The 24,475-nt window shown below is 41.5% G+C and overlaps 1 protein-coding gene across 2 annotated transcripts in view; it reads left to right on the forward strand.

Annotated features, from left to right (window-relative positions):
- Positions 1–24,475, forward strand: part of TTC7B (tetratricopeptide repeat domain 7B) — an 840,626-nt gene that overhangs the window by 26,525 nt on the left and 789,626 nt on the right. For both annotated transcript variants that reach the window (XM_053697563.1, XM_053697564.1), the window contains exon 3: positions 1,077–1,245. In XM_053697563.1, coding sequence (XP_053553538.1) covers positions 1,077–1,245 — 169 coding nt within the window. The remainder of the gene's footprint in view (positions 1–1,076; positions 1,246–24,475) is intronic.

Consider the following 24,475-nt stretch of genomic DNA (forward strand, 5'->3'; position numbering starts at 1 on the left):
GAAACAGAAACAACTAGCCTAAATTGTTATTATAAATCACTATTATCATTATACTTTATAAAGCGCCAGCATATTTAGCAGTGCTGTCCGTGGGTACAATTAATTTAAAGTGATGTCAAACCCTAGCGTTTCTGTCATGAAGTATAAAAAAAATGCAGACAAAAAGTAAGTGTATTGGGCTGTGAGCTTCAGCCAAAACTGAGTGCCTCTGGCTGCCCTAGGCAAAAGTAATTTTTTTTTTCTGTGAATTGACGTTTCCACCTCCTAGCCAATAGCCGTGCTAGCCATATGGCACAGTGTCATATGGCTAGCACAGCTAGTGACTAAGAGGTGAAAGAAAAATAAAAAATAGTTTTGCCAAAATTGCTGATTGCAGCCAGAGGTGCTCAGTTTAGGCAGAAGCTTGCGGCCAAATAAAGGTACTTTCTGACTGCATTTTTTTATACTACATGGCAGAAAGTCTCTCTTTTTTTTATGCACATGCCTATATGCAGCTCCTACTGAGCATGTGCTAGAATTCACAGTATATGATTATATGAGTTTGTGATTGGCTGATAGTTGGGTGGGGATAATGGAATTCAGAGTAAGTGTTATTGCACACTCTTTCTATTATGCATTTGTCGATTAAGCAAATCTACTGTATTTAATAGTCCTTTAACATGAAAAGGGGACAAAATAAATAATGAAAATATACTGCAACGTTGTACCATGCATAATGAAACATTTTATATTACAATTTCAAGGTGTTACTGTATTTTTGAGAATACAATGTAACCAACTGCTACATGTAGTTGCTTGGGGGCAGTAACTGTATGTTCCAGTTTCATATTTTTTCAGAAGAATGGTTGTTCCTAATATACAGGTTTGGCTAAATTGTTCATTTTCTGAGCAGCCAAATGTATTTCGCCTGTTTTGTTCTGTTAGAGACATGAGTGAAGGACCTGCTACAAAAAGAGAGAGTATTTTTATTTGTCCCTGCTGGCAATTATATATATCTTTATCGACATGATGCTCTGGTATGTGTAATAGGAATAGTGATCGCTCTGATTTAGTTTTATTTTCTCTTCTATTTCTAGCCAGAATTCATGCAAGAAGCCAAACTGATCATGGCCAAGCTGAACTATGTTGAGGGGGACTACAAAGAAGCTCTCAGCCTCTATTCAAAAGTGGGTCTGGATGACTTGCAGTTGGTGGCCTCACCGCCCTACAGGCTGAGGATGATTGCAGAAGCCTTTGCTACCAAAGGTAGGGTAATTAGTAATTAATTGCACAGATTGCTAATCTTTAACTGAAGGTCAGCTATGCTGCTGAATTACTCTTCCTTTTTGATTGATTTGGAACATTTTTCCAATTATTTACAAAAAGAAATTTAAAAGAGCACTAAAAGTATTAAAATGACATTATACGTAAATGCTAAATCACTAGAAAATGATGCTGTAAAAAGCCGACTAGAAACAGAAGATAGACTATATGGTCCAGCATTAGCACCTGACCTCACAAATGTTGTTTGGGCTGAACGGGCACAAATTTCCACAGACACACTCCAAAATCATATGAAAAGCCTTCCCAGAAAATGTCAGCTTTTATAGCCACAGGGGGTTGGGGGGAAACGTAATATTCATGCCCATGGTTTTGAAAGGGGATGTTCAACAAGCTCAAATAGGTTTGATGGTCAGGTGTCTACATACTTTTGGCGATATTGGGCAAGATTTATGGTAAGGTGAATGCCCCAATTGGTTGCAGTCTCACTCATTTGAGCCTGCAACTGATATTTATGAAGCAGCGGATTAAACCGTTGCTTCATAAACTCTCTCTGCCAAACTGGAGTTGGCGGATTCATTTGACTAGAGTGATTAACAAGCTCTACTCTCGCGCAATCGGTTGCGTGACAGTAAGGTGGTGGCATTGCACAAGTGTTCTCTTGTTCAATGATAAATATGGGGAACATATCCGCCCCTCAATTTGCAATCAAGTGCAGACAGGTTCACAACTTGTGAATCCTGTCCGCTTGTTAATTGCTAAATCTTGCCCATAGTGTATGTTACCTCAAAATGTCTTCTGTGAACAGTTATCCCTCAGCTACTGTTTTTTACTCCCATCTGCCAATCAACATCATCAGTGCTGAGTTCACACTTTACAATAGGGTGTGACATTTTTAGTTAAACATTTTAAACTAGAGCACAGGTGAAATAATCAGCCGATCAGTAACCATGGCTTTTAACCTGCTCTGAACACCGGTCCATCACAGACTTTTGACATAGCCCACAGGGAGCTTTGTGAGATTGACATAACTTTGTCATATTTATTTTTTGATTAATACTCACTAAGACTGATTTTTTACATTGTTTTGTCCTATTATTTGATTGATACCTACCTCAGTATGCTCTGATGTAAATGATCTACAGTTCAACTAAAGATATGAAAAGAAATAGTGTACAGTTTTAAATAAAGATTCCCTAAACATGTTTATGCAGCATAAGATGAATTTATGGTTTGTTGCTATGTTTAAAGGGACATTAGATTGCTGGACATAAGTAACAGAATGTTACTAATCAGCAGGCTGATTTTCCTCCTGTGCCTGCTTCTTTCGTAACCCCTTAATGACCACGACATACCTTGCCCTGCTCGATCGACACCCCTTTTAAGAAGTGGGGCGCCGGGGCTCAATTCCGGTCCAGCGCTGAGTTGCAGGAGCCCGGAAAGGCCGGCAAAACTTTGCATTTACCACATCTCCTTGACAAAATATGCATTGTAATGTACAATGTAGATTATTTAAAGTATTATAGATATCTTAAAAGGTATTTAATAAAAAAATAAACGTTAACTTGTAATATAAAAAAATATATAACCAATAAAGAAAAAATGTGATAAAGCACTGGTAAGGATATGGGATCTTCAGGAATCCAAAAGTTAAAATCCTTGGAAGAAAAGGAAATAACAACAAATAGTGAAGTCCTGTATACACAGATTATATAAAAAAAAGAGGTGGATGTATCTACTCACACTCTTGGGAGCTATAACTTAGCTCTCAATAAAACACAAAGCCGACTGTAGAATCACCAAAGACTGCATTCACAGACAGCTGCAGAGTGTAAATTTCAGAGTCCCAACCCTCCTTGTTACATCAGAGTCCCAACGGTCCAATCAGATCCGACGTAAGTTTCACCGGTCGTAGCCAGCTTTTTCAAGGATATCCAGGTGTCCCACGTTGCTTAATTTATAGTCCAAGCTTCTTTCCCATTCGTTCATCTTAATTGTCCATTTAGTTAACTCTTTATGAGACAAACTCTTGTACTTTATATCTAATACGTATTTAGGAAAAGTGCCAATGTGGGAACATCATAGAAATAACACATAAGCCATTAATGTTTAAAATACATCATACAAATACATTATATACAATTAAAACATACATATTTATTTATTACCTTAAAAAGATTATTTTAAAATATTTTTTTTTCATATCTCCCATATGGGAATCGAACTCATATTCATAGCATACATTAAAATTGTTAACCACTCTCCCAAACTGGTCTTATATCTTTTTGTTATCCAATATATATAAAAAATTATATCGCTCGTATCGAGAGTGATTACCCATAATTGATAACAATATTTCTCTTACTTGGTGTATCCAGTCCACGGATTCATCCTTACTTGTGGGATATTATCATTCCCTACAGGAAGTGGCAAAGAGAGTACATAGCAGAGCTGTCCATATAGCTCCCCCTCAGGCTCCGCCCCCCAGTCATTCTCTTTGCCGCTCTAACAAGTAGCATCTCCACGGGAGGGTAAAGTGAATGTGGTGTTAGATTTGTAGTTTTTATTTCTTCAATCAAGAGTTTGTTATTTTAAAATAGTGCCGGTTTGTACTATTTACTCTGAGGCAGAAAGTGATGATTTCTGCTGAGAGGACAAAGATTTTAGCATGTTGTAACTAAAATCCATTGCTGTTCCCACACAGGACTGTTGAGTACCGGAGAACTTCAGTTGGGGGGAACAGTTTGCAGGCTTAACTGCTTAAGGTATGCTCAGTCACTTTTTTTCTAACAAGACTTGGTAATGCTAGAAGACTGACAGAAATCCCCATGTGGGAAGGTAAGCCATTTTCTGAGACTCAGTATAGAAGGATGGCTTAGTTGAAGGGCTTAAATCACTGGTGGACACTGTTATGGGGAAATCGATTACTTTATTACTATAATCTGATATTTATACAAGTGTTTAATACGTTTGGAACACTTTTTGGGGTTTTATTACGCCTGGCATTTCTTTAGACACCTATTTTGGCTTGGGAAGGCCCCACAACTCCGGAGTGATGAGGGAGGGGGCCTAATTTTCGCGCCTCAGTTGCGCAGTTCCTTTGCAAGTCAGCTACATGCAGCTTCACATGCAGAGCCCAGAGATTGATAGAAGGGCTCCAGAGAGGCTTATTTCTCCAACATAGGTGTGTCCGGTCCACGGCGTCATCCTTACTTGTGGGATATTCTCTTCCCCAACAGGAAATGGCAAAGAGCCCAGCAAAGCTGGTCACATGATCCCTCCTAGGCTCCGCCTTCCCCAGTCATTCTCTTTGCCGTTGTACAGGCAACATCTCCACGGAGATGGCTTAGAGTTTTTTTGGTGTTTAAATGTAGTTTTTATTCTTCAATCAAGAGTTTGTTATTTTAAAATAGTGCTGGTATGTACTATTTACTCTGAAACAGAAAAGAGATGAAGATTTCTGTTTGTAAGAGGAAAATGATTTTAGCAACCGTTACTAAAATCGATGGCTGTTTCCACACAGGACTGTTGAGAGGAATTAACTTCAGTTGGGGGAAACAGTGAGCAGACTTTTGCTGCTTGAGGTATGACACATTTCTAACAAGACTTGGTAATGCTGGAAGCTGTCATTTTCCCTATGGGATCCGGTAAGGCATTTTTATTAAATAAGAATAAAGGGCTTCACAAGGGCTTTAAAGACTGGTAGACATTTTTCTGGGCTAAAACGATTGATTTATAAGCATTTTTAATACTTCATAGCTTTGAGGAGTTATTTTATTCTTGGGAATTATGTAAAATAACCGGCAGGCACTGTATTGGACACCTTTTTCACTGGGGGCCTTCTCTAATCATAGGCAGAGCCTCATTTTCGCGCCTCTATTGCGCAGTTGTTTTTGGGAAGCAAGGCATGCAGATGCATGTGTGAGGAGCTCAGATACATAGAAAAAGCTTACTGAAGGCGTCATTTGGTATCGTATTCCCCTTTGGGCTTGGTTGGGTCTCAGCAAAGCAGATACCAGGGACTGTATAGGGGTTAAATATAAAAACGGCTCCGGTTCCGTTATTTTAAGAGTTAAAGCTTTCAAATTTGGTGTGCAATACTTTTAAGGCTTTAAGACACTGTGGTGAAATTTTGGTGAATTTTGAACAATTCCTTCATACTTTTTCACATTTTCAGTAATAAAGTGTGTTCAGTTTAAAATTTAAAGTGACAGTAACGGTTTTATTTTAAAACGTTTTTTGTACTTTGTTATCAAGTTTATGCCTGTTTAACATGTCTGAACTATTAGATAGACTATGTTCTGTATGTGGGGAAGCCAAGGTTCCTTCTCATTTAAATAGAAGTGATTTATGTGACACAAAATTTAGAGAAAATGATGCCCAAGATGATTCCTCAAGTGAGGGGAGTAAGCATGGTACTGCATCATCCCCTCCTTCGTCTACGCCAGTCTTGCCCACACAGGAGGCCCCTAGTACATCTAGTGCGCCAATACTCCTTACTATGCAACAATTAACGGCTGTAATGGATAATTCTATCAAAAACATTTTAGCCAAAATGCCCACTTATCAGCGAAAGCGCGACTGCTCTGTTTTAGAAAATACTGAAGAGCATGAGGACGCTGATGATATTGGTTCTGAAGTGCCCCTACACCAGTCTGAGGGGGCCAGGGAGGTTTTGTCTGAGGGAGAAATTTCAGATTCAGGGAAAATTTCTCAACAAGCTGAACCTGATGTGATTACATTCAAATTTAAATTGGAACATCTCCGCGCTCTGCTTAAGGAGGTGTTATCTACTCTGGATGATTGTGAGAATTTGGTCATTCCAGAGAAATTATGTAAGATGGACAAGTTCCTAGAGGTCCCGGGGCCCCCCGAAGCTTTTCCTATACCCAAGCGGGTGGCGGACATTGTAAACAAAGAATGGGAAAGGCCCGGCATACCTTTTGTCCCTCCTCCTATATTTAAGAAATTGTTTCCTATGGTCGACCCCAGAAAGGACTTATGGCAGACAGTCCCCAAGGTCGAGGGGGCGGTTTCTACTCTAAACAAACGCACTACTATCCCTATAGAAGATAGTTGTGCTTTCAAAGATCCTATGGATAAAAAATTAGAGGGTTTGCTTAAAAAGATGTTTGTTCAGCAAGGTTACCTTCTACAACCAATTTCATGCATGGTTCCTGTCACTACAGCAGCGTGTTTCTGGTTCGATGAACTAGAAAAGTCGCTCAATAAAGATTCTTCTTATGAGGAGATTATGGACAGAATTCATGCTCTCAAATTGGCTAACTCTTTTACTTTAGACGCCACTTTGCAATTGGCTAGATTAGCGGCGAAAAATTCAGGGTTTGCTATTGTGGCGCGCAGAGCGCTTTGGCTAAAATCTTGGTCAGCGGATGCGTCTTCCAAGAACAAATTGCTTAACATACCTTTCAAGGGGAAAACGCTGTTTGGCCCTGACTTGAAAGAGATTATTTCTGATATCACTGGGGGTAAGGGCCACGCCCTTCCTCAGGATAGGTCTTTCAAGGCTAAAAATAAACCAAATTTTCGTCCCTTTCGCAGAAACGGACCAGCCCCAAGTGCTACATCCTCTAAGCAAGAGGGTAATACTTCTCAAACCAAGCCAGCCTGGAGGCCAATGCAAGGCTGGAACAAAGGTAAGCAGGCCAAGAAACCTGCCACTGCTACCAAGACAGCATGAGATGTTGGCCCCCGATCCGGGACCGGATCTGGTGGGGGGCAGACTTTCTCTCTTCGCTAGGGCTTGGGCAAGAGATGTTCTGGATCCTTGGGCGCTAGAAATAGTCTCCCAAGGTTATCTTCTGGAATTCAAGGAGCTTCCCCCAAGGGGGAGGTTCCACAGGTCTCAATTGTCTTCAGACCACATAAAAAGACAGGCATTCTTACATTGTGTAGAAGACCTGTTAAAAATGGGAGTGATTCATCCTGTTCCATTAGGAGAACAAGGGATGGGATTCTACTCCAATCTGTTTATAGTTCCCAAAAAAGAGGGAACATTCAGACCAATCTTAGATCTCAAGATCCTAAACAAGTTTCTCAAGGTTCCATCGTTCAAAATGGAAACCATTCGGACAATTCTTCCTTCCATCCAGGAAGGTCAATTCATGACCACGGTGGATTTAAAGGATGCGTATCTACATATTCCTATCCACAAGGAACATCATCAGTTCCTAAGGTTCGCCTTTCTGGACAAGCATTACCAGTTTGTGGCACTTCCATTCGGATTAGCCACTGCTCCAAGAATTTTCACAAAGGTACTAGGGTCCCTTCTAGCGGTGCTATGACCAAGGGGCATTGCAGTAGTACCTTACTTGGACGACATACTGATTCAAGCGTCGTCCCTACCACAAGCAAAGGCTCATACGGACATTGTCCTGGCCTTTCTCAGATCTCACGGGTGGAAAGTGAACGTAGAAAAAAGTTCTCTATCTCCGTCAACAAGAGTTCCCTTCTTGGGAACAATAATAGACTCCTTAGAAATGAGGATTTTTCTGACAGAGGCCAGAAAATCAAAACTTCTAAGCTCTTGTCAAGTACTTCATTCTGTTCTTCTTCCTTCCATAGCACAGTGCATGGAAGTAATAGGTTTGATGGTCGCGGCAATGGACATAGTTCCTTTTGCGCGAATTCATCTGAGACCATTACAACTGTGCATGCTCAGTCAGTGGAATGGGGATTATACAGACTTGTCTCCGACGATACAAGTAGATCAGAGGACCAGAGATTCACTCCGTTGGTGGCTCACCCTGGACAACCTGTCACAGGGGATGAGCTTCCGCAGACCAGAGTGGGTCATTGTCACGACCGACGCCAGTCTGGTAGGCTGGGGCGCGGTCTGGGAACCCCTGAAAGCTCAGGGTCTTTGGTCTCGGGAAGAATCTCTTCTCCCGATAAACATTCTGGAACTGAGAGCGATATTCAATGCTCTCAAGGCTTGGCCTCAGCTAGCAAAGGCCAAATTCATACGGTTTCAATCAGACAACATGACGACTGTTGCGTATATCAACCATCAGGGGGGAACAAGGAGTTCCCTGGCGATGGAAGAAGTGACCAAAATCATTCAATGGGCGGAGACTCACTCCTGCCACTTGTCTGCAATCCACATCCCAGGCGTGGAAAATTGGGAAGCGGATTTTCTGAGTCGTCAGACATTTCATCCGGGGGAGTGGGAACTCCATCCGGAAATCTTTGCCCAAATAACTCAATTGTGGGGCATTCCAGACATGGATCTGATGGCCTCTCGTCAGAACTTCAAGGTTCCTTGCTACGGGTCCAGATCCAGGGATCCCAAGGCGACTCTAGTAGATGCACTAGTAGCACCTTGGACCTTCAACCTAGCTTATGTATTCCCACCGTTTCCTCTCATCCCCAGGCTGGTAGCCAGGATCAATCAGGAGAGGGCATCGGTGATCTTGATAGCTCCTGCGTGGCCACGCAGGACTTGGTATGCAGACCTGGTGAATATGTCATCGGCTCCACCATGGAAGCTACCTTTGAGACAGGACCTTCTTGTTCAAGGTCCGTTCGAACATCCGAATCTGGTTTCACTCCAACTGACTGCTTGGAGATTGAACGCTTGATTTTATCAAAGCGAGGGTTCTCAGATTCTGTCATTGATACTCTTGTTCAGGCCAGAAAGCCTGTAACTAGAAAAATCTACCATAAGATATGGAAAAAATATATCTGTTGGTGTGAATCTAAAGGATTCCCTTGGAACAAGATAAAAATTCCTAAGATTCTATCCTTTCTTCAAGAAGGTTTGGAGAAAGGACTATCTGCAAGTTCTTTGAAGGGACAGATTTCTGCCTTATCTGTTTTACTTCACAAAAAGCTGGCGGCTGTGCCAGATGTTCAGGCTTTTGTTCAGGCTCTGGTTAGAATCAAGCCTGTTTACAAACCTTTGACTCCTCCTTGGAGTCTCAATTTAGTTCTTTCAGTTCTTCAGGGGGTTCCGTTTGAGCCCCTACATTCCGTTGATATCAAGTTATTATCTTGGAAAGTTTTGTTTTTGGTCGCAATTTCTTCTGCTAGAAGAGTTTCAGAGTTATCTGCTCTGCAGTGTTCTCCTCCCTATCTGGTGTTCCATGCAGATAAGGTGGTTTTGCGTACTAAACCTGGTTTTCTTCCGAAAGTTGTTTCTAACAAAAACATTAACCAGGAGATAGTCGTGCCTTCTTTGTGTCCGAATCCAGTTTCAAAGAAGGAACGTTTGTTGCACAATTTGGATGTAGTTCGTGCTCTAAAATTCTATTTAGATGCTACAAAGGATTTCAGACAAACATCTTCCTTGTTTGTTGTTTATTCTGGTAAAAGGAGAGGTCAAAAAGCAACTTCTACCTCTCTATCTTTTTGGCTTAAAAGCATCATCAGATTGGCTTATGAGACTGCCGGACGGCAGCCTCCTGAAAGAATCACAGCTCATTCCACTAGGGCCGTGGCTTCCACATGGGCCTTTAAGAACGAGGCTTCTGTTGATCAGATATGTAAGGCAGCGACTTGGTCTTCACTGCACACTTTTACCAAATTTTACAAATTTGATACTTTTGCTTCTTCTGAGGCTATTTTTGGGAAAAAGGTTTTGCAAACCGTGGTGCCTTCCATCTAGGTGACCTGATTTGCTCCCTCCCATCATCCGTGTCCTAAAGCTTTGGTATTGGTTCCCACAAGTAAGGATGACGCCGTGGACCGGACACACCTATGTTGGAGAAAACAGAATTTATGTTTACCTGATAAATTACTTTCTCCAACGGTGTGTCCGGTCCACGGCCCGCCCTGGTTTTTTTAATCAGGTCTGATGATTTATTTTCTTTAACTACAGTCACCACGGTATCATATGATTTATCCTATGCAAATATTCCTCCTTTACGTCGGTCGAATGACTGGGGAAGGCGGAGCCTAGGAGGGATCATGTGACCAGCTTTGCTGGGCTCTTTGCCATTTCCTGTTGGGGAAGAGAATATCCCACAAGTAAGGATGACGCCGTGGACCGGACACACCGTTGGAGAAAGTAATTTATCAGGTAAACATAAATTCTGTTTTTCATCCAAAACTAATCCCCAAGGAAGGTAGGGCCACAGCAGAGACTGTGGCATGGTGCTGTAGCTTATTAAACCGGTGGTCTGCTTTAATTTGCTCCGGTTTGGGCAATAAGGGGTTAATTGTCTTGAAATTTACTGTGCAATCATTTCAAAGCATTTGGATCATATGGTGAAAATTTCATAAAGATTGGATGTTTTTTTGAGATTCAGTAAAAAAGTGTGCGCTTTTTATTATTTAAAGGCACAGTACCGTTTTTTCAAAAATTGTATTTTATTGTATTTGAGTGCTGTCAAAGTCTGTTTAACATGTCTGAGCCTACAGATAGACCCTGTTCTATGTGTTTAATAGCCATGGCGGTACCCCCTTTACATTTGTGTTTAAAGTGTGCTAAGGTTTCTAAACATTTTAAAGACCATGCAGTGACACTTAAAAATGTAGTCTAAGATAATTCTTTGACGGAAGGTAACGAGGATAGTCCTCCTTCCTCTCCCCATGTGTCGACACCAGTTATGCCCGCGCAAGCGTTGCCTAGTACCTCTAGCGCTTTGGGCCCTATTACATTACAACAATTAGCAGCAGTCATGGATAATTCCCTTGCCGGTTTTTTATCCAAACTGCCAGTTTTTCCTAAAAAGTGTGATAGCTCAGTTTTAAGAACAGAGGATGAGCAATCGGAGGCTTTGGATGATCTATCCGTTGTACCCTCACAACACTCAGAAGTGGGGAGGGGCTGTCCGAAGGAGAAATTTCTGACACAGGAAAAGTTTCTCAGCGGGCAGAATCAGATGCCTTAGCGTTTAAATTTATGCTGGAACACCTCCGCGTACTGCTTAAGGAGGTTTTAGCTACGCTAGATGATTGTGACCCCATGGTGGTCCCAGAAAAATTGTGTAAAATGGACAGGTTTCTAGAAGTCCCTGTATACACTGATGCTTTTCCGATACCGAAGAGGGTGGCGGATATTGTGACTAGGGAATGGGAGAGACCAGGCATACCCTTTGTTCCCCCCCTATCTTTAAGAAAATGTTCCCTATAAATGACCCCAGGCGGGACGCGTGGCAGACGGTCCCTAAGGTTGAGGGAGCAGTTTCAACTCTCGCCAAGCGCACAACCATTCCAATAGAAGACAGTTGTGCTTTCAAAGATCCTATGGATAAAAAATTGGAAGGCTTGCTGAAGAAAATGTTTGTGCAGCAAGGTTTCCTTCTACAACCAATCGCCTGCATTATTCCTGTAACTACTGCTGCTGCTTTTTGGTTTGAGGCACTGGAGGAGTTGCTCCAGAGGGAGACTTCATATGACGAAGTCATGGACAGAATTCATGCTTTAAAGCTAGCTAATTCTTTTATCACAGATGCCGCCTTCCAATTAGCTAAGTTAGCGGCGAAAAATTCTGGTTTTGCCATTATGGCACGAAGAGCGCTTTGGCTCAAATCATGGTCGGCTGACGTGTCGTCCAAAACAAAGTTACTAAACATTCCTTTCAAGGGAAAGACCCTTTTCGGTCCCGAGTTGAAAGAAATTATCGCTGATATCACTGGGGGAAAGGGCCATGCCCTTCCGCAGGATAGACCGTTTAAGGCCAAAAACAAGGCTAATTTTCATTCCTTTCGCAACTTCAGGAGCGGACCTGCTTCAACCTCTGCTGCCGCAAAGCAGGAGGGTAACGCTTCACAGCCCAAAGCAACCTGGAAACCCTTGCAGGGCTGGAATAAGGGTAATCAGGCCAAGAAGCCTTCGGCTGCTACCAAGACAGCATGAAGGGGTAGCCCCCGATCCGGGACCGGATCTAGTAGGGGGCAGACTTTCTCTCTTTGCTCAGGCTTGGGCAAGAGATGTTCCAGATCCCTGGGCATTAGAAATTGTTACTCAGGGGTATCTCCTAGAATTCAAGGACTCTCCTCCAAGGGGAAGGTTCCACATTTCTCGTTTGTCTTCAGACCAGACAAAGAAACAGGCGTTCTTACGCTGTGTAGAAGATCTTCTAAAGATGGGAGTGATACACCCAGTTCCAGTTGCAGAACAAGGACTGGGCTTTTACTCAAACCTGTTTGTAGTTCCCAAAAAGGAAGGAACTTTCAGGCCAATCCTAGATCTAAAAATTCTAAACAAATTCCTCAGAGTTCCATCATTCAAGATGGAAACCATTCGGACAATCTTACCGATGATCCAGGAAGGTCAATATATGACTACCGTGGATCTAAAGGATGCATACCTACATATCCCTATCCACAAAGATCATCATCAGTTCCTAAGGTTCGCCTTTCTGGACAAGCATTACCAGTTCGTGGCCCTTCCTTTCGGATTGGCCACCGCTCCCAGAATTTTCACAAAGGTCCTGGGGTCCCTTCTAGCGGTACTAAGGCCGCGGGGCATTGCAGTAGCACCTTACCTAGACGACATCTTAATACAGGCGTCGTCTTTTCACAGAGCCAAGGCTCATACGGACATTGTTCTGGCCTTTCTAAGGTCTCACGGGTGGAAGATGAACGTAGAAAAAAGTTCTCTGTCCCCGCTCACAAGGGTTCCCTTCCTGGGAACACTAATAGATTCGGTAGAAATGAAAATATTTCTGACGGAGGTCAGGAAGTCAAAGCTTTTCACTACTTGCCGAGCTCTTCATTCCATTCCTCGGCCTTCTGTAGCTCAGTGCATGGAGGTAATCAGATTAATGGTCGCGGCAATGGACGTGGTCCCTTTTGCCTGAATACATCTCAGACCACTGCAACTGTGCATGCTCAAACAGTGGAATGGGGATTATGCAGATTTGTCTCCTCAAATTCAACTGGACCAGCAAACCAGGGATTCTCTTCTCTGGGGGTTGTCTCAGGATCACCTGTCTCAGGGAATATGCTTCCGCAGACCGAAGTGGATTATTGTCACGACCGATGCCAGTCTGTTAGGCTGGGGTGCGGTCTGGGACTCCCTGAAAGCTCAGGGCCTATGGTCTCGGGAAGAATCTCTTCTCCCGATAAACATTTTAGAACTGAGAGCGATATTCAACATGCTCCAGGCATGGCCTCAACTAGCGGAGGCCAAATTCATCAGATTTCAGTCGGACAACATCACGACTGTGGCGTACATCAATCATCAGGGAGGAACAAAGAGTTCCCTAGCGATGAAGGAGGTAACCAAGATCATCAAATGGGCAGAGGATCACTCCTGTCATCTTTCAGCAATTCACATCCCAGGAGTAGACAACTGGGAGGCGGATTTTCTGAGTCGTCAGACTTTTCACCCGGGGGAGTGGGAACTCCACCCGGAGGTTTTTGCTCAACTGACCCAGTTATGGGGCATTCCGGAATTGGATCTGATGGCGTCCCGTCAGAATTTAAAACTTCCTCTTTACGGATCCAGGTCCAGGGACCCCAAGGCGGCACTGATAGATGCTCTAGTAGCGCCTTGGTCCTTCAATCTGGCTTATGTCTTTCCACTATTTCCCCTTCTCCCTCGGCTGGTAGCCAGAATCAAACAGGAGAAGGCTTCGGTAATTTTGATAGCGCCTGCGTGGCCACGCAGGACTTGGTATGCAGACCTAGTGGACATGTCATCTGTTCCACCATGGAAGCTGCCATTGAGGCAGGATCTTCTAATACAGGGTCCATTCAAGCATCCAAATCTAGTTTCTCTGCAACTGACTGCTTGGAGATTGAACGCTTAATTCTAACTAAGCGTGGGTTCTCTGATTCAGTTATAGATACTCTGATCCAGGCTAGAAAGCCTGTCACCAGGAAGATTTACCATAAGATATGGCGGAAATATCTTTGTTGGTGTGAATCCAAGGGTTACTCGTGGAGTAAAGTTAGGATTCCCAGGATTTTGTCTTTTCTCCAAGAAGGATTGGAGAAAGGATTGTCAGCTAGTTCCTTAAAGCGACAGATATCTGCTCTGTCTATCCTGTTACACAAGCGACTGGCAGCAGTACCAGACGTTCAGGCGTTTGCACAGGCTTTAGTTAGAATCAAGCCTGTCTATAAACCGGTGGCTCCTCCATGGAGTCTTAATTTAGTTCTTTCAGTTCTTCAAGGGGTTCCGTTTGAACCTTTACATTCCATAGATATTAAGTTATTATCTTGGAAGGTTTTGTTTTTGGTAGCTATCTCTTCTGCTCGGAGAGTTTCAGAATTGTTTGCTTTGCAGTGTGATTCACCTTATCTGGTGTTCCATGCAGATAAGGTTGTTTTGCGTACCAAACCCGGTTTTCTTCCGAAAGTTGTTTCTAATAAGAATATTAACCAGGAAATCATTGTTCCTTCTCTGTGTCCTAATCCAGTTTCGAAGAAGGAACGATTATTACACAATCTTGATGTGGTTCGGGCTTTAAAATTCTATTTAAAAGCAACTAAAGATTTCAGACAAACATCATCCTTGTTTGTTGTCTATTCTGGTAAGAGGAGAGGTCAGAAAGCGACTGCTACCTCTCTTTCCTTCTGGCTGAAAAGCATCATCCGATTGGCTTATGAGACTGCTGGACAGCAGCCTCCTGAGCGAATTACAGCTCATTCCACCCGAGCTGTGGCTTCCACATGGGCCTTCAAGAATGAGGCTTCTGTTGAACATATTTGTAAGGCAGCGACTTGGTCTTCACTGCATACCTTTGCCAAATTTTACAAATTCGATACTTTTGCTTCTTCGGAGGCTATTTTTGGGAGAAAGGTTTTGCAAGCAGTGGTGCCTTCCGTTTAGGTTACCTGACTTGCTTCCCTCCCTTCATCCGTGTCCTAAAGCTTTGGTATTGGTATCCCACAAGTAAGGATGAATCCGTGGACTGGATACACCAAGTAAGAGAAAACAGAATTTATGCTTACCTGATAAATTACTTTCTCTTACGGTGTATCCAGTGCACGGCCCTCCCTGGCAATTAAGTCAGGTTCAAATTTATTTTTGTAAAACTACAGTCACCACTGCACCCTATGGTTTCTCCTTTTTCTCCTAACCGTCGGTCGAATGACTGGGGGGGCGGAGCCTGAGGGGGAGCTATATGGACAGCTCTGCTGTGTGCTCTCTTTGCCACTTCCTGTAGGGAATGAGAATATCCCACAAGTAAGGAAGAATCCGTGGACTGGATACACCGTAAGAGAACGTAATTTATCAGGTAAGCATAAATTCTGTTTTGATTTAACATATAATATTACAACATATAATTTAAAAAAAGAAAAAAAACTTGATATCTGTATATCTATCTTAATAAAATGTTCCTCTTGGGAATCCAACTTATACTTGTAATATATACAAATTCCCAAGATCAGACTGCTAACCTCTAATCCACATGATCTTTTTATATGTCAAGGAACTGAGTAAATATTAGTCTATATTGCAAAATATCCTATCTGTCTATTGTATACAGACCTCGTGATGGAAATTCTTAAAATGTGTATATGAACTACTATGAAATATTTATAGTCAGATATATTCTTATTGTTTCAATTATATTCATTCCTTCAACCAACATATATTGGGAGACTTTAAAAAAAAAAAATTATGACAGAGTGGACCACATTCAATACAGATGGCAGTAGTTCTTTATATTTGAATAGAACTTTCCATATTAATACAGAAAGTACCATATGTATTTCATTATTTCTGATAGGGAGGATGTTGAATTTAGTTTAAGAAATTATGTAGCGCAAAGTCTTAAGATTAAAAATCCATTGCATCACTATTTGTCCTAATTTGTTAGTTAGGTTTTTACCCCTCCAATGGTGGACAACTTTTCTCCAACATAGGTGTGTCCGGTCCACGGCGTCATCCTTACTTGTGGGATATTCTCTTCCCCAACAGGAAATGGCAAAGAGCCCAGCAAAGCTGGTCACATGATCCCTCCTAGGCTCCGCCTACCCCAGTCATTCTCTTTGCCGTTGTACAGGCAACATCTCCACGGAGATGGCTTAGAGTTTTTTAGTGTTTAACTGTAGTTTTTTTTATTCAATCAAGAGTTTGTTATTTTAAAATAGTGCTGGTATGTACTATTTACTCTGAAACAGAAAAGAAATGAAGATTTCTGTTTGTAAGAGGAAAATGATTTTAGCAACCGTTACTAAAATCCATGGCTGTTCCACACAGGACTGTTGAGAGGAATTAACTTCAGTTGGGGGAACAGTGAGCAGTCTTTTGCTGCTTGAGGTATGACACATTCTAACAAGACGATGTAATGCTGGAAGCTGTCATTTTCCCTATGGGATCCGGTAAGCCATTTTTATTCAGACAGTAAATAAGGGCTTCACAAGGGCTTATTAAGACTGTAGACATTTTCTGGGCTAAATCGATTCATATATACACATATTTAGCCTTGAGGAATCATTTAATCTGGGTATTTTTGTAAAATAATATCGGCAGGCACTGTTTTAGACACCTTATTCTCTAGGGGCTTTCCCTAATCATAGGCAGAGCCTCATTTTCGCGCCGGTATTGCGCACTTGTTTTTGAGAAGCATGACATGCAGTCGCATGTGTGAGGAGCTCTGATACATAGAAAAGACTTTCTGAAGGCGTCATTTGGTATCGTATTCCCCTTTGGGCTTGGTTGGGTCTCAGCAAAGCAGATACCAGGGACTGTAAAGGGGTTAAAGATAAAAACGGCTCCGGTTCCGTTATTTTAAGGGTTAAAGCTTCCAAATTTGGTGTGCAATACTTTTAAGGCTTTAAGACACTGTGGTGAAATTTTGGTGAATTTTGAACAATTCCTTCATACTTTTTCGCAATTGCAGTAATAAAGTGTGTTCAGTTTAAAATTTAAAGTGACAGTAACGGTTTTATTTTAAAACGTTTTTTGTACTTTGTTATCAAGTTTATGCCTGTTTAACATGTCTGAACTACCAGATAGACTGTGTTCTGAATGTGGGGAAGCCAAGGTTCCTTCTCATTTAAATAGATGTGATTTATGCGACACTGAAAATGATGCCCAAGATGATTCCTCAAGTGAGGGGAGTAAGCATGGTACTGCATCATTCCCTCCTTCGTCTACACCAGTCTTGCCCACTCAGGAGGCCCCTAGTACATCTAGCGCGCCAATACTCCTTACTATGCAACAATTAACGGCTGTAATGGATAATTCTATCAAAAACATTTTAGCCAAAATGCCCACTTATCAGCGCAAGCGCGACTGCTCTGTTTTAGATACTGAAGAGCATGGGGACGCTGATGATAATGGTTCTGAAATGCCCCTACACCAGTCTGAGGGGGCCAGGGAGGTTTTGTCTGAGGGAGAAATTTCAGATTCAGGGAAAATTTCTCAACAAGCTGAACCCGATGTGATTACATTTAAATTTAAGTTGGAACATCTCCGCGCTCTGCTTAAGGAGGTATTATCCACTCTGGATGATTGTGAGAATTTGATCATCCCAGAGAAACTATGTAAAATGGACAAGTTCCTAGAGGTCCCGGGGCTCCCAGAAGCTTTTCCTATACCCAAGCGGGTGGCGGACATTGTAAATAAAGAATGGGAAAGGCCCGGTATACCTTTCGTCCCTCCCCCCATATTTAAAAAATTGTTTCCTATGGTCGACCCCAGAAAGGACTTATGGCAGACAGTCCCCAAGGTCGAGGGAGCGGTTTCTACTTTAAACAAACGCACCACTATACCTATAGAAGATAGTTGTGCTTTCAAAGATCCTATGGATAAAAAATTAGAAGGTTTGCTTAAAAAGATGTTTGTTCAGCAAGGTTACCTTCTACAACCAATTTCATGCATTGTCCCTGTCACTACAGCCGCGTGTTTCTGGTTCGATGAGCTAGTAAAGGCGATCGATAGTGATTCTCCTCCTTATGAGGAGATTATGGACAGAATCCGTGCTCTCAAATTGGCCAATTCTTTCACCCTAGACGCCACTTTGCAATTGGCTAGGTTAGCGGCGAAAAATTCTGGGTTTGCTATTGTGGCGCGCAGAGCGCTTTGGTTGAAATCTTGGTCAGCGGATGCGTCTTCCAAGAACAAACTACTTAACATTCCTTTCAAGGGGAAAACGCTGTTTGGCCCTGACTTGAAAGAGATTATCTCTGATATCACTGGGGGTAAGGGCCACGCCCTTCCTCAGGATAGGTCTTTCAAGGCCAAAAATAAACCTAATTTTCGTCCCTTTCGTAGAAACGGACCAGCCCCAAGTGCTACGTCCTCTAAGCAAGAGGGTAATACTTCTCAAGCCAAGCCAGCCTGGAGACCAATGCAAGGCTGGAACAAGGGAAAGCAGGCCAAGAAACCTGCCACTGCTACCAAGACAGCATGAAATGTTGGCCCCCGATCCGGGACCGGATCTGGTGGGGGGCAGACTCTCTCTCTTTGCTCAGGTTTGGGCAAGAGATGTTCTGGATCCTTGGGCACTAGAAATAGTCTCCCAAGGTTATCTTCTGGAATTCAAGGGGCTTCCCCCAAGGGGGAGGTTCCACAGGTCTCAATTGTCTTCAGACCATATAAAGAGACAGGCATTCTTACATTGTGTAGAAGACCTGTTAAAAATGGGAGTGATTCATCCTGTTCCATTAGGAGAACAAGGGATGGGGTTCTACTCCAATCTGTTCATAGTTCCCAAAAAAGAGTGAACGTTCAGACCAATTTTAGATCTCAAGATCTTAAACAAGTTTCTCAAGGTTCCATCGTTCAAAATGGAAACCATTCGAACAATTCTTCCTTCCATCCAGGAAGGTCAATAAATGACCACGGTGGATTTAAAGGATGCGTATCTACATATTCCTATCCACAAGGAACATCATCGGTTCCTAAGGTTCGCATTCCTGGACAAGCATTACCAGTTCGTGGCGCTTCCTTTCGGATTAGCCACTGCTCCAAGGATTTTCACAAAGGTACTAGAGTCCCTTCTAGCGGTACTAAGACCAAGGGTCATTGCTGTAGTTCCTTACTTGGACGACATTCTGATTCAAGCGTCGTCCCTTCCTCAAGCAAAGGCTCACACGGACATAGTCCTGGCCTTTCTCAGATCTCACGGATGGAAAGTGAACGTGGAAAAGAGTTCTCTATCTCCGTCGACAAGGGTTCCCTTCTTGGGAACAATAATAGACTCCTTAGAAATGAGGATTTTTCTGACAGAGGCCAGAAAAACAAAACTTCTAAACTCTTGTCAAACACTTCATTCCGTTCCTCTTCCTTCCATAGCGCAGTGCATGGAAGTAATAGGTTTGATGGTAGCGGCAATGGACATAGTTCCTTTTGCGCGCATTCATCTAAGACCATTACAACTGTGCATGCTCAGTCAGTGGAATGGGGACTATACAGACTTGTCTCCGAAGATACAAGTAAATCAGAGGACCAGAGACTCACTCCGTTGGTGGCTGTCCCTGGACAACCTGTCACAAGGGATGACCTTCCGCAGACCAGAGTGGGTCATTGTCACGACCGACGCCAGTCTGATGGGCTGGGGCGCGGTCTGGGGACCCCTGAAAGCTCAGGGTCTTTGGTCTCGGGAAGAATCTCTTCTACCGATAAATATTCTGGAACTGAGAGCGATATTCAATGCTCTCAAGGCTTGGCCTCAGCTAGCAAAGGCCAAGTTCATACGGTTTCAATCAGACAACATGACGACTGTTGCGTACATCAACCATCAGGGGGGAACAAGGAGTTCCCTGGCGATGGAAGAAGTGACCAAAATCATTCAATGGGCGGAGACTCACTCCTGCCACCTATCTGCAATCCACATCCCAGGAGTGGAAAATTGGGAAGCGGATTTTCTGAGTCGTCAGACATTACATCCGGGGGAGTGGGAACTCCATCCGGAAATCTTTGCCCAAATTACTCAACTGTGGGGCATTCCAGACATGGATCTGATGGCCTCTCGTCAGAACTTCAAGGTTCCTTGCTACGGGTCCAGATCCAGGGATCCCAAGGCGACTCTAGTAGATGCACTAGTAGCACCTTGGACCTTCAAACTAGCTTATGTATTCCCGCCGTTTCCTCTCATCCCCAGGCTGGTAGCCAGGATCAATCAAGAGAGGGCGTCGGTGATCTTGATAGCTCCTGCGTGGCCACGCAGGACTTGGTATGCAGATCTGGTGAATATGTCATCGGCTCCACCATGGAAGCTACCTTTGAGACGAGACCTTCTTGTTCAAGGTCCGTTCGAACATCCGAATCTGATCTCACTCCAGCTGACTGCTTGGAGATTGAACGCTTGATCTTATCAAATCGAGGGTTCTCAGATTCTGTTATTGATACTCTTGTTCAGGCCAGAAAGCCTGTAACTAGAAAAATTTACCACAAAATATGGAAAAAATATATCTGTTGGTGTGAATCTAAAGGATTCCCTTGGGACAAGGTAAAGATTCCTAAGATTCTATCCTTTCTTCAAGAAGGATTGGAGAAAGGATTATCTGCAAGTTCCTTGAAGGGACAGATTTCTGCCTTGTCTGTGTTACTTCACAAAAAGCTGGCAGCTGTGCCAGATGTTCAAGCCTTTGTTCAGGCTCTGGTTAGAATCAAGCCTGTTTACAAACCTTTGACTCCTCCTTGGAGTCTCAACTTAGTTCTTTCAGTTCTTCAGGGGGTTCCGTTTGAATCCTTACATTCCGTTGATATTAAGTTATTATCTTGGAAAGTTTTGTTTTTGGTTGCAATTTCTTCTGCTAGAAGAGTTTCAGAATTATCTGCTCTGCAGTGTTCTCCTCCTTATCTGGTGTTCCATGCAGATAAGGTGGTTTTACGTACTAAACCTGGTTTTCTTCCAAAAGTTGTTTCTAACAAAAACATTAACCAGGAGATAGTCGTGCCTTCTTTGTGTCCGAAACCAGTTTCGAAGAAGGAACGTTTGTTGCACAATTTGGATGTTGTTCGCGCTCTAAAATTCTATTTAGATGCTACAAAGGATTTTAGACAAACATCTTCCTTGTTTGTTGTTTATTCTGGTAAAAGGAGAGGTCAAAAAGCAACTTCTACCTCTCTCTCTTTTTGGATTAAAAGCATCATCAGATTGGCTTATGTGACTGCCGGACGGCAGCCTCCTGAAAGAATCACAGCTCATTCCACTAGGGCTGTGGCTTCCACATGGGCCTTCAAGAACGAGGCTTCTGTTGATCAGATATGTAGGGCAGCGACTTGGTCTTCACTGCACACTTTTACCAAATTTTACAAGTTTGATACTTTTGCTTCTTCTGAGGCTATTTTTGGGAGAAAGGTTTTGCAAGCCGTGGTGCCTTCCATTTAGGTGACCTGATTTGCTCCCTCCCTTCATCCGTGTCCTAAAGCTTTGGTATTGGTTCCCACAAGTAAGGATGACGCCGTGGACCGGACACACCTATGTTGGAGAAAACAGAATTTATGTTTACCTGATAAATTACTTTCTCCAACGGTGTGTCCGGTCCACGGCCCGCCCTGGTTTTTTAATTTTCTTTAACTACAGTCACCACGGTATCATATGGTTTCTCCTATGCAAATATTCCTCCTTAACGTCGGTCGAATGACTGGGGTAGGCGGAGCCTAGGAGGGATCATGTGACCAGCTTTGCTGGGCTCTTTGCCATTTCCTGTTGGGGAAGAGAATATCCCACAAGTAAGGATGACGCCGTGGACCGGACACACCGTTGGAGAAAGTAATTTATCAGGTAAACATAAATTCTGTTTTTGGATTTCTAAATACAGAATTATGTCCTTTGAGTTTTTATTATGAACTCTGCTAAAGTGGTCTGACACTGAGTGTTTCTCGTAACCATTTTTAATGTTATACATGTTCCCTTAGTCTAGTAGCCAATGGTCTAGTTGTCCTACCAATATAAAATAAATGGCAGGAACATTCCAATAAATATGACATTGTTAGTTTGACAAGTTATTACTTGTTTTATGTAATATTCTTTATTAGTTGTTTATTTGTAAAATAATTTAAGAAGAACGAATGGGAAAGAAGCTTGGACTATAAAATAAGCAACGTAGGACACCTGGATATCCTTGAAAAAGCTGGCTACGACCGGTGAAACTTACATCGTATCTGATGTCACAAGTATGGTTGGGACTTTGAAATTTACACTCTGCAGCTGTCTGTGAACGCCGTGTTTGGTGATTCTACAGTCAGCTTTGTGTTTTACAATTGTTCCCTTATCCTGAGTGATTTTACTGGAGTAATAAATTGCTTTTACCAAGTTTGATGTCCCTTGATCCATCTATACCTTAACACATGAACCGTTTTACTGAGATCTAAGTTATAGCTCCCAAGAGTGTGATTAGATACTTCCATATCTTTTTTATATAATCTGTGTATACAGGGTTTCACTATTTGTTGTTATTTCCTTTTCTTCCAAGGATTTTAACTTCTGGATTCCTGAAGATCACATATCCTTACCAGTGCTTTATCACATTTTTTCTTTATTGGTTAAAAGGTATTTAATGGTTGCTTGCTATTATTTCAAACATAAATATATATTTGAAAATATATGTTTATGTTTAAAATAATAGAAAGCATCATTAAATACCTTTTACTCAATAGATATATACAATGCTTTAAACAATATTAATTGTACATGATCATGCATATAATTTAAACATTGACCCCTAAACTGTCATAACCTAAAACTAACTGTAGAAGCTAATGCCCTACACATAAATATTCAATATTTAAAATGATGCATTGTTATGTAGAATGCATAATGTTTAAAAATGTGCATATAAACTAAAATGTAATTAATGTTTGCTGTGTTTAGTATTTGTAATTAAAGGGACAGACAACACCAGAATTTTTGTTGTTTAAAAGATAGATAATCCCTTTATTACCCATTCCCCAGTTTTGCATAACCAACACTGTTATATTAATATAATTTTTACCTCTGTGATTACTTTAAATCTAAGTTTCTGCAAACTGCCCCCTTATATCATTGTTTACTCCTAGGTAACTTCACGTGCATGAGCTCAATGTTATCTATATGACACACATGAACTAACGCCCTCTAGTGGTGAAAAACTGTCAAAATGCATTCACATAATAGGCGGCCTTCAAGGCCTAAGAAATTAGCATATGAGCCTACCTAGGTTTAGCTTTCAACTAAGAATACCAAGAGAACAAAGCAAAATTGGTGATAAAAGTAAATTGGAAAGTTGTTTAAAAATACATGCCATATCTGAGTCATGAAAGTTTATTTTGGACTTGACTGTCCCTTAATGTATAATTAACATTATAAATCTACATAACTGCATGCCTGTTATGAAAAAATATAATTTAAAGGGACAGTAAACCTAAAAAATAATGTTATATAATTCTGCACATAGTGCAGAATTATATAACATTATTTTAGTGCTATCGTTATAAAAGCTTTTTTTTTTCATTTGAATTTTTAAAAAATATGCCGGTTTTACAGTGACTATACAGCTGGCCCGATGCGCTGTGTAAAAAAAAAACAGACCCGCTCAGCAGAGAGCAGAGAGCGGGTCTGTAAAACCGGCATTTTTAAAAAAAATTAAAATGAAAAAGAAGCTTTTATAACGATAGCACTAAAATAATGTTATATAATTCTGCACTATGTGCAGAATTATATAACATTATTTTTTAGGTTTACTGACACTTTAATGCTACTGACTACAACAAAAATATATTTTAACATATATATCTGTTATCACTAATAAACACAACAAGCTAACATAAATACATTTTAATGTATATGCAATACTTAAAGCATTATGCAATATACATGCATGACAGTATTAATATTTAAAATCAATGCAAGGCCTGACTACATTACATCTACAATGTTTGAAATAAAATGCATGGTCATGTATAATGCATATTAGTTTAAGTATTGGATATATAAATTAAAATACTTGATACATTTACATTATTTAAATATAAATATATTATTAAAATATATATTTGTTATAAAAGACAGTTGCATTATAATTATAGTATCATACAACTACATGTTTGTTATGTAATGATACAATTGTAATACGTATGCCTTTTGCAACATAAATATACATTTTTAAACTATATATTTGTTTAAAATAAAAACACAACAAGAAAAAATAAGTACATATTAATTTATATACAATAGTTAAATGAATTTTCTTCATATATAAGAATGCATAATATTTTAAAAATTGTAGATAAATGCACTATTAACCCCTGAGCTGCACTGCTGAACGTGCCTGTAGGAAATCACGCTCTGAACCTGATTTCATGCACTATAAGTTCATTCTTCACTCTTACACCTCTACCCTTCACCTAGCTAAGCAAA

The sequence above is a fragment of the Bombina bombina genome, chromosome 1 (assembly GCF_027579735.1).
Source record: "Bombina bombina isolate aBomBom1 chromosome 1, aBomBom1.pri, whole genome shotgun sequence".
In the NCBI taxonomy this organism is placed as follows: domain Eukaryota; kingdom Metazoa; phylum Chordata; class Amphibia; order Anura; family Bombinatoridae; genus Bombina; species Bombina bombina.